General features: G+C 46.1%; 3 protein-coding genes and 1 pseudogene across 5 annotated transcripts; 1 reads left to right on the top strand and 3 right to left on the bottom strand.

Moving 5' to 3' along the window:
* Positions 1–566: 566 nt before the first annotated feature.
* Positions 567–4,801, bottom strand: LOC106378834. 2 transcript variants are annotated; one of them, XM_048777208.1, is made up of 7 exons: positions 4,346–4,801; positions 2,628–4,254; positions 2,274–2,544; positions 1,919–2,168; positions 1,529–1,816; positions 1,348–1,453; positions 567–1,278 (listed from the first exon to the last, which is right to left on the bottom strand). In XM_048777208.1, the coding sequence occupies exons 1-7, from the start codon at positions 4,372–4,374 to the stop codon at positions 667–669; spliced, it is 3,183 nt and encodes a 1,060-aa protein (XP_048633165.1). In that variant the 5' UTR covers positions 4,375–4,801; the 3' UTR covers positions 567–666. The 2 variants fall into 2 exon arrangements, with proteins under 2 accessions (XP_048633165.1, XP_013674351.2); XM_013818897.3 differs by having other exon boundaries at positions 1,919–2,544; positions 4,346–4,800.
* Positions 4,802–5,328: 527 nt separating this feature from the next.
* LOC125607258 lies at positions 5,329–5,894 on the bottom strand. The gene is made up of 2 exons (XM_048777154.1): positions 5,582–5,894; positions 5,329–5,511 (listed from the first exon to the last, which is right to left on the bottom strand). The coding sequence occupies exons 1-2, from the start codon at positions 5,813–5,815 to the stop codon at positions 5,329–5,331; spliced, it is 417 nt and encodes a 138-aa protein (XP_048633111.1). The 5' UTR covers positions 5,816–5,894.
* A 762-nt stretch (positions 5,895–6,656) lies between these two features.
* On the top strand, positions 6,657–8,287 carry LOC125592496 (annotated as a pseudogene).
* A 76-nt stretch (positions 8,288–8,363) lies between these two features.
* Positions 8,364–10,438, bottom strand: LOC125607311. 2 transcript variants are annotated; one of them, XM_048777254.1, is made up of 5 exons: positions 10,007–10,437; positions 9,047–9,835; positions 8,761–8,967; positions 8,591–8,680; positions 8,364–8,513 (listed from the first exon to the last, which is right to left on the bottom strand). In XM_048777254.1, the coding sequence occupies exons 2-5, from the start codon at positions 9,821–9,823 to the stop codon at positions 8,379–8,381; spliced, it is 1,209 nt and encodes a 402-aa protein (XP_048633211.1). In that variant the 5' UTR covers positions 9,824–9,835; positions 10,007–10,437; the 3' UTR covers positions 8,364–8,378. The 2 variants fall into 2 exon arrangements, with proteins under 2 accessions (XP_048633211.1, XP_048633212.1); XM_048777255.1 differs by having other exon boundaries at positions 9,047–10,438.
* Positions 10,439–10,767: the final 329 nt, after the last annotated feature.

The raw sequence follows: 10,767 nt of genomic DNA, 5'->3' as shown, positions 1-10,767 counted from the left end.
ATAGAGAATACTGTCTTCCACTCTTTCCAAATGGGCTGAAACCATCAGTACATAATCCAAGATAAACATTTCTTCTCTCTTCCGCAAATTCTGGATATGTTGACTGGAAATGTTTCCAAGCCTTCGCATCTGAAGGATGTCTAATCTCACCATTTGTGGAATGCTCTGCATGCCACACTACAGGAAATAAGGGTTTTGATGGCACCGCTAAAGCGCTATAAGACGCTACCATAGCGTTGTAGAAAGCGCTCCAATATCGCCCGCGATAATAGGTCTCGTACATTTCATAGCGGATTTTTGTTGTGCTATTGATATTTTATTATTAATAGCGGTTCTTGTTATGCAATTGTAAATTTGTATTATAGCGTCGCCAAAATGATATTATAACTTTTTAACTATAGCATTTTTTAAAATTAAATATAGCGATTTGTAATTACTATTGTCGTCTTCTATCAATAGCAATATTTGAACATTTCATTGCATTTTTTTATATGCAATTGTTTCATTTTGTTTATAACAAATTTTATTTAATATTTTGATTTTTAAAATAATAGAGAATCAAAAAATGTAAAATAAAAATTAATTCTAATTAAAATTCGAAGAAAATTAAAATATTCGAAAATAAAAAATATATTCAATTCTCACAAATTTTCCATGCAAAAAAAATCAATCAGCAACTATAATTCCATCACAATCATCTCTAACACAAAAACTTTCATCATCAGACAATTGCTCTGTATCATCAAATTCCTGTGCGAGTAATGGTGCTCCGACAACGTCTTCCTCTGTCTCGAGTTCATGATATCCTCTCGGTGGTGCTCTCATAACAACATACCAAGGCGATTCTTCATCTTCTCTAGAGTAAAATACCTGTTTTGCTTGTGATGGTAGAATGTATGGATCTTGTAAATATGGCGTTTGGTTGACATGAAGATTGACAAGGGTGAAACCATCTTCTTCCTTAACACCGTAGCCTCTGTTCGCCCAATTACACTTGAATAAAGGAACGCTGAACATGTGGTAATCGAGAAGAATGATCTCTGTTATCACTCCATAATATGTGACCATATCGGCTGTATGTCTTGTATCTCTTGCAGAAGATCTACACATGCTGAAAGCTTCGTAAGTGACTCCACTATTCTGAGTCTTTCGCTTAACGGATTGTATGTGAAATCGGTTCCCGTTAATGACAAAACCTTTATTGGTATGAGCAGTAAACCTTGGTCCAAAGGCCAACCACCTCAGCTTCGTAGAATGCTCCTTTGAGTTAGAAGGTATCTAACAAGGATGTAAAACTGTGTGAGCTATGTGAATAGAAAAGTGAACAGATAGTGAAGTTGTACAAACCTTATTCTTCACCCATTCAGCAAATTGTTGGGTGTGATGCTTCCATAACAAAGTTTCATTTGTTGCTAATCGAACATCATTATCTTGCAGTTCTTGTAAGTGCTTCCTGGTTCTCATAACAAAGTAGAGAGTTATCAGACTGATAAAAAAATCTGAATTTGAGAGGGACAGTAGAACTTACTCAACATAGGGATCCATAATAGCCATATTCATCAAAACATATCGATGTGCTATGTCTCTATCTTTCTCTGAAAGAATAAGCTCTGTTCCCTTTTGCAGTGGTCGACCTTCAAGAACCATTCCATCAGACTGAATATCTTCATTACGGTTAAGTACTTCTTCAACGGGTACAGAATTCTTTAGGAACTCTAAACAAAAGGCTATGCATTCTCCAGCTAAGTACCCCTCAGCCATACATGCTTCTGGCCTAGCAAAATTCTTTACATATGCCTTGAGTGTTTTCATGTATCTACAGCTCAAACAATATAGCAATAGTTACAAACCTCAGTTGATCGGAAAAACAGTTCAGGATATAAACAATTTACATTACGCGAACAAAATGAAAACAAACCTCTCAAACGGATACATCCAACGAAAGTGCACAGGACCTCCCAAACGTGCCTCTCTTGCTAGGTGTAAAGGAAGGTGGAACATGATATCGAAGAGCGATGGAGGAAAGAACCGCTCGAGTTGGCACATTGTCTCCACAAACTCATTTTCCAAAGTTATCAGCTTCTCCGCGTCAATAGCACGCTGACACAATCTGTTGAAGTAGTTACATACTCGAGTTACTGCCACTCTTGGTCCTCTTGGAAGCAACCCTCGTAACGCAGCAGGTAACAGATTTTGGATTAGTACATGATGATCATGGGATTTAAGACTTCCAATCATAGGAGGGTTAATTGAAACAACATTTGCAATATTACCGCAGTAGCCGTCAGGGCCTCTAAACGCAGACAACCTTTGACAAAATATCTTTTTCTCTTCCTTACTGAGCCAATAAGTTGCTGGAGGCAAGTAGAATCTCTTTCCCCGTACCTGTGTGTGCAAGTTTTTCCGGATTCCAATATCTTCTAAGTCCTGTCTCGCTTTGAGGCCATCTTTTGACTTAGCACTCTGCATCAGCGTTGATAATAATGCATCAGACAAGTTCTTTTCCACGTGCATGACGTCGATGTTGTGACGCACCGGCAAATCCTAACACATTGAAAACAGAATGATCAGTTAATGGATAAACAAAATGTGACAATCGTATCTCAGTCTAACAATAGCTATAATACCTTCCAGTACGGTAAATCGAAGAATATTGATCGTTTCTTCCACCTCCATTGATCACTCGTTTCATCATTTTCTTCGTCTTCAGCCACCTCATCTTCTGAGACAACATTTCTCTTCCTTTTTTTTTTCTTTGCTAAAGATCTTCCAAAGTCATTCCTGAAGTTCTTTAGTGTTGCAAATATTTCTGCACCGGTTTGAATCCTGTTTGCAGTCCCCTTCTCCACTGTATTATCAAACCATCCTTTCCTGCGTCTGTAGTGATGTCCAGGGCTTAGTCGCTTCCTATTCCCCAAATACACATACTTGCGACTAAACTTGAGCCACCTATTTGGTGTATCCTTTCCACAAACATTGCATGCTTGTTTCCCTTTAACTTTACAACCTGCCAAACTACCTAGAGCCGGGTAGTCGCTTATAGTCCACAACAACATAGCTTTTAGTGTGAACTTCTCTTTCAGGAATGAGTCGTATACCTGAATCCCCTCACTCCACAATTCTTGTAAGTCTTCAACCAGTGGCTCTAGATAAACATCAATGTTGTTGCTCGGAGCCGTCGGTCCAGGGATCAACATAGTCAACATGACGTTCTCAGCCTTCATACACAGAGTTGGTGGCAAGTTGTAATTGACTAACAACACTGGCCAAGTACTATACTTTGTGTTCTGGATAGAGAAAGGGTTCATACCATCTGTTGACAGGCCGAGTCGAAGGTTTCTTGCTTCACTAGCAAACTCTGGCCACTTATTATTCACTTGAGCCCAAGATAACGAGTCAACAGGATGTCGCATTATACCATCTTCAGTGGCATTGTTGGCATGCCATCGCAAATCCTCAGCCATCCTTGCTGATCTAAACATCCTCTTGAATCTGTCTTTGATCGGAAAATACCGTAGGACCTTTGCAGGAATTCCTTTCTTTTCTTCATTACTGTGCTTATCAATTTCCCATCTAGAAGCACTACATCTTGGGCAGGTTTCCAACTCCTCATATTGCTTCCTATAGAGAATACAATCGTTCTTGCACGCATGAATCATTTCGTAGCCAAACCCAAAAATCTTCAAGAACTTCTTAATCGAATCAGTCGACTTTGGTAGTACATTACCTTCTGGTAGCATGTCATGTAATGCCGACAGTAGCTGATCAAAGTAAGCCTCTGACATTCCACTCTTTACTTTGATGCGGTAAAGGGCCATGATCGCAGAAACTTTGGTGTGCTTGCTACATGTCAAGTACAATGGAGTTTCAGCATCTCTCAACTTCTTCCTAAACTCCGAGTCTTCATCAGGTTCACCATGTACAGGCTCTCCTCCAGTGTCATCAGAAGGCGGTTCATCAGGTTCACCACTATCAAAATAAGCCGTCCTTAGCAAACCATAAGCCTCTGTTTCTGATTGAGGGACACTATCATTCATATCAGACCTTCTCTCACCATGAAGACTCCAACAAGAACTCCTCATATACTTCTTATCCATACCCCTAATCACAAGATGCTCCGTTACTTTGTCTAAAACTTGATGGGAAAGGTTTCTGCAGTGAGTACAGGGACATAATATTTCTGTCGGATCTCCTAACCTCCTCGCTGATGCAGTAACAAAGCCTGTTGCTCCTTCGAAATATTCGAGGCTAGCCCTATATATATATATAAGGAACAGAATCAGAACAAAAAATTTGGAACAGAAGAAGAATTCGTCATGAATTAAAATGTCGAAAAGATTACTACCTTGGAAGCCAAACCCATGCTTTTTCCATATCAGAACAATATAACTTCGAGGGAAATCGACTGAAACCTTCGATTTTCGAAAAGGAGGCGTCAGCAAAAGGAACTAAACCTAGATTTGAGTAATCGCAGAAGGAGAATGAACAGATCTCCGATGGAAAGACGGAGATTGAAAGATTAAAAAATCAGATCCTACGGCTTCTATGAAGGCACGTCATCTATCCCCACCATTCCTTCTTATTGGTTTATGTACAATTCTATATTAATTTATTTTTAAATTACGAAAAATGCATGAAAATGATGGGAAATTATGTTATAAACAAAATTTAAATTTTAATAAATTTTATTATTAATTTTTTTTAACAAAAATATTATATGTTTGAAATAAGTATAAAATGATTTCTCTATATGGAGAATAGATGATGATAGGGTTGAATCCTTATGTGTTATATAGGGTTGAATCCCTAAATAAACCCTAAAATCTAAATTTGTTTCATCTAAATTGTATAAATTGTTACAATAGGGTTGAATCCCTAAATTTGAATCCCTATATGATGATAGGGTATAAATTTGTTACAATAGGGTTGAATCCCTAAATAAACCCTAAAATCTAAATTGTATAAATTTTTATGAACAATTTATTTGTAAAATTTTAATGGAACACTTAAATTGTATAAATTATTTTGAAACACTTATTTTTAAAATTTTAAAGGACCACTTATTTTTATAATTTATATATATGCCAGCCTACATAATCTTATTAGAAATATGTCTTAACAACCAAACAAATATGTCTTACAACCAAACAACAAAATATGTCTTAAAACAAAACAAGCATACTCCGATCCATAATATGTCTTTGAGAATACTCGATCGAGTACATTTAAACATACAGAATCTTATCATTTGGCCAAGCCACTGTGCTGCCACAGCATCTGATATGTCTTCCAGAAAAGAGTTTGGTCTCCATAGAGATGCATCTTCAATCAAGGCCACTTCAACCCAGACCCGACTTGCATTGGACCTAACGGGACGTGATGGACTAAACACAATGGATCAGTACTACTTACTCTGCCTTCTGCGACTTTCCGTCCTGAGTTGTTGTGGTCCAACAAGATGCACACTTCTTTACCACCTGAACGGGTGGAACTAGTGCTGCCACTTGGACTCTACAAGCACAACATATCACAACCACTACATCTAAATAAGTTTGTAAAAGAGAGAAGTTTGTAAATTTACCAATGAAGGCCTTCTGACACTAGCTTCCCCTTCATCTTCAGGAACTTTAATTACTGATACATTATGGAGCGGCCATGCGATCTTTTCATTAACAGCATCACTCATTGTTGTCATGTCACTTGTTGGCCTCCATAGAAAAGCTTTCCCATTAATCACCTTAGCAACTCTCATAACTACAGCATTCGGACCCAAAGGAACATTGTTCACCATCTCATATGGGTCAGTCGAACCCATAAAACCTTCAGCGATTACCTCGACGCCCTTAACCCAATCGTAGATCTTGCACCTTTCAAGATCATCTACGGTAGTATTCTATATTGCAATGCATATGGTTAGTATCATGTTGAATTTTATAATACAAACGTAATATACTGCTATGGAATGACCTTGATCTTAACACACATCCGAGGAAACTGGATGGTTGTTCGATGCACTATCTAGTATCAGTTATCAATTGGCCATGGAATTTTGCATCCCGCTGCTTCCTGAAGATTAACGCACATCCGTAGTTGGCCTCCAAACAGATGCCTTCGGGTTTGATACCGACTTTACAACACCCGCCGGGCGTTAGGACCAATCGGAATACGCCATCTTGTATGTACCTTCAGCAGAGCAGAATTCTCCTTCAGCGACAACAACATCTTTTGACTCACACCAATCAAGTATTTGAACTTAGTTCTTCTTTGTATACATACTAGCCTCAGATGGAGAAACACAATCATCATTGTTTTTCTGTAAAAACATAAAATGAATCATTGATTTTATATCATCAAGGAAATTCTACATTATATAACCAGTTAAACTAAAGAAAATTCACACCTTATTCCAGCTAAGTCACGGACCAGAATCTTCAGTCTTTAATCTCGCTTTCCAATCGGCAAGTTTGGAGTCTCTAGCTGACAGAATGTAGTTTCGTAGCAGTAATCCCTCTATCGTCCCCGTATCCCCACTTTGCCACACTCTGACTCGTCCTGTCAGTGGTCTACGTCACTCCCAACTTGACTAACAACCATCTTTTTTAACCCCACCCCTTCCCCGAAGTTACACCCCACTATGATGAGTCCCCACCCCCCCCCCCCCCCGACCCCACCCCCCAACCCACCCCCCCCCACCACCCCCACCCCACAACCCAAACCCCCCACCCCCACCGTCAACCCCCCCTCCCCCCACCCCCCCCACCCCCCGTACAACACACCCCACCCCCCACCCCCCACCCCCCCCCCCACCCCCCACCCCCCCCCCACCCCCCCACCCCCCCCCCCCCCCCCCCAACCCCCCCCCCCCCCCCCCCTTCCCCCCACCCCTTACCCCCCCACCCCCCCCTCCCCCCCCCCCCCCCCCCCCCCCCCCCACCCCCCCCCCTCCCCCCCTCCCCCCCCACCCACCCCCCCCCCCCTCCCCCCACCCCCCCCCCCCCATCCCCCCCCCTCCCCACCCCCCCCCCCCCCCCCCCCCCACCCCCCCCCACCCACCCCCCCCCCCCCCCCCCCCCACCACCCCCCACCCCCCACCCCCACCCCCCCCCCCTTTTTACCCCAACACCCCCCCCAGAACCCCCCCCCCCCCCCCCCACCCCCACCCCCCCCACCCCCCCACCCCCCCCCCACCCACCCCACCCTCCCCCACCCCCCCCCCCCCCACCCACCCCCCCCCCCACCCCCCCCCTCCACCCCCACACCCCCCGCCCTCCCCCCCTAACCCCCCCCCCCCCCCCACCCCCCCCATACCCCCCCCCCCACCCCCCCCCCCCCCCCCCCCACCCTCCCCCCCCCCCCCCCCCCCACCCAACCCCCCCCCCCACCCCCCCACCCACCCCCCCCCCACCCCCCCCCCCCCCACCACCCCACCCCCCCCCCCCCCCCACCCCCCACCCCCCACCACAACCCCCCCCCCCACCCCACCCCCCACCCCCCCCCACCCCCCCCCAACCCCCCACCCCCCACCCCACCCCCCCCCCCCCCCCCCCCCACAACCCCACCCCCCCCCCCGCCTGACCCCACCCCACCCCCCACCCCCCCCCCCCCACCCACCGTTCCACCCCCCCCCACCACCCCCCCCCCCCCCACCCCCTCACCCCCCCCCCCCCCCCCCCCACCCCCCCACCCACCTCCCCCCCCCCCACCCACCCCCCCCCCCGTCCCCCCCCCCCCCCCACACCCCCCAGCCCCCTCCCCCCCCCCCCCCCCCCACCCCCCCCACCCCCCCCCTACAACCCCACCCCCCCCCCCCCCCACCCCCCCCCCCCCCCCCCTCCCCCCCACCCCCCCACCCCCCACCCCCCATCCCCACCCCCCCCCCCCAATCACCCCCCCCCCCCCCCCCCCCCCCACCCCCCCCCCCCCCCCCACCTCCCCCCCCACCCCCCTCCCCCCCCCCACCCACCCCACGACACCCCCCACCCCCCTCTACCCCCCACCCCACCCCCCCCCCCCGCCCCCCCACCCCCCCCCCCCCCCCCCCCCCCCCACCCCCCCCCCCGCCCCCCCCCTCCCCCCCCCACCCCCCCCCCCCTCGCCCCCCCCGTCCCCACCCCACCCCCCCCCACCCCCCCCCACCCCCCCCATCCCCCACCCCCCCCCCCCCCCCCCCCTCCCCCCCAACCCCCCCCCCCCGCCCCTCCACCCCCCCCCCTCGCCCCCCCCCCCCCCCCACCCTCCACCCCCCCCCCCCCCCCCCCCCCCCCACAACCCCACCCCCCCCCCCCCCCCCCCCACCCACCCCCACCCCCCCCCCCCCACCCCCCCCTGAGACAAACACAATATAAGTTATGGTCCTTTTCAATACCAAAAAGAGTAACTTAATTAATCAGACAATGAAACCTTACAATGGTTTCAGCAAACTCAGGTCTAACAGGTCTACCATCAGAGTGAGTGTGTCCTGCTATCCAGACCTTGCTCCGGCTAATCTTCTTAGGGTCTTCACTCTTTTTTTTCTACAAGAGTGATATATTGTTTTACTTATCAGTTTGTTCTATCTTCAGATATAATATAATTACATACTGTTACTTACCATTTCACAAGCTAGACGATTCATTCCTCTACGACTAGTGGTGTGAGGAATCTGAGCTCTCCTTAGTGCTCTGTACTTTTCACTCTTTGCCTACAATATTATTAAATCAAATTTGATCAATCAAATCTCCGAAGTAAACACTTAAAAACCAAATGCTCTGTATATTTCACCTTGAACACAGACGAAGTCCTACTCTTAACCCAAGCGCTCCAAACCTGAACAGATCGAATGTTGCTTGGTTTCAGTGCTGCTCTCTCTGTGGAGCTTTTTGCATTTCGCAGTTGTGATACAAGCCTTGACTTTCCAGATCTCCACAAACAGCCCATCTGTTTGAAGACTGAATCTTTTTGCCACTCTTCTTTCAAATCAAACCTCGCCTGCAGTAATGTATGCAAATGCCACACATTATAATCCTTACAAAGACATTATACAATAGACTTAAGGGCATATATATACCTGAATTTCCTCCCATAATGTGTCCTTTGTCTGCTTATCAAGATTCCTCCAATCATCAAGAAGTACAGTCACATGTTCGCGTACAAGGGGTCCAAGGAACGATGAAAGTGTCACTGATCCAGGACCTACATGTTCGCCAAGCTCAGTGAATGACACAGAAACCTTCTCTTGATGATCCTTGGCCACTTTACGCATCTTTGTGGGTCCTCTTTTCTTCTTTTGTTTTCCATCAGATGGCGATGCTTCTGCTCCTGAAATGCCATTCTCAGTTTCAATGTCAGCTTCTCTCGGCTGAGAAGGTTCTTGAGTAACTCCATTCTCAGGTTCCATGTCAGCTTCTCTCGACTGAGAAGGTTCTTGAGTAAATCCATTCTCAGGTTCCATGTCAGCTTCTCTCGGCTGAGAAGGTTCTTGAGTAACTCCATTTTCAGCTTCCATGTCAGCTTCTCTCGGCTGAGAAGGTTCTTCAGTAACTCCATTCTCAGACTGAGACTGTTCTTCAGCAATGACATTCTCAACTTCAATTTCCACATGTGGATCATCACCATCACCATCACCATCCGCCTCATTAACATCTTCAGAAACCTTTGTCGGGACTTCGTCAGCACTTTCTTGCCTTATCTCAATGTTTTCTTCTTCAATAGCAACTTCTTTTCCCTTATTTAACTTACGCATTTTCGTACTCTTTCTGGTTATCTCAATGAACTCTGTTTCTGCTTCCAGACCTTGGGAACGTCTGCTTCTTCTAACCATTCCTCCTCGTGTCTTCGGCCCCATGTTAATTTGTTCCTAAAAAAATCATTTTTGAGATCTATTGAGATAATAAGCAATCGATTAATTTTCATGATTGTAGATTGTAAAAATGGAAGACGATCGATACATATCTATTGAGATAATAAGCAATCGATTATTATCATGATGCATGCAAGTTAAAGAAGACAGAGATCAAAGAAGACAAACCTGAGATCGAAGAAGACAAAGAAGACAGAGATCGATGAAGACAAAGAAGACAGAGATCGATGATTCCGAAGGGGTCTCACGAAGAACACTTTGGGAGAGAAAATGCAGAGACGATATTCTTTTGTTTTAATGAAAAAGTACTAAATATTCTTTGCTTTGGTCAAAGATATATTTCCCACAAAATTTATCATTCGCGGGTTTTAATAAAAAAATAAGCGGTCGAGGATACCATAACGATTATTCTTTCTCAGTGCTATAATCTAAAGATCAAAATCCCAAAAACATGCGCGCTTGCAAATTTCATTTTGCCGCTCCAGATATAATAGCTTTTTACTTAAAGAAACGCTATTATATTTCTAGCCACAAACATACAATAGCACAAACTTCTTTTCCGCTATATTACATTGCTATTAAAACCCTTATTTCCTGTAGTGCCATCTCATTGTTTTTGCTGTGCGCTCACACTGATATAACCTCTTCAATCTTTCCGTCAAAGGCAAATAATACATCCTTTTGAACGGGATCGGAACTCTTCCCCTTGTCTCCTGATAAAGAGGTTTCCTAAATAATTTGCAGTTATCCCGTTCCGTATCCGCTCCCCAGTAGATCATGCAGTTGTCAATACATACATCTATCACTTCGTACGGTAGTTGAAGACCCACAACAAGTTTCTGAACCTCGTAGTATGAACCCTGTGCGAGATTATCCTCAGGTAGAATACCTTTGACAAAATCAGTAATCGCATCCACACATTCTTCAGC

Source organism: Brassica napus, chromosome A3 (genome assembly GCF_020379485.1).
Source record: "Brassica napus cultivar Da-Ae chromosome A3, Da-Ae, whole genome shotgun sequence".
Taxonomy (NCBI): domain Eukaryota; kingdom Viridiplantae; phylum Streptophyta; class Magnoliopsida; order Brassicales; family Brassicaceae; genus Brassica; species Brassica napus.
Note: the sequence above shows the minus strand (reverse complement) of the source record. Positions and strands in the feature narration are given on the sequence as shown.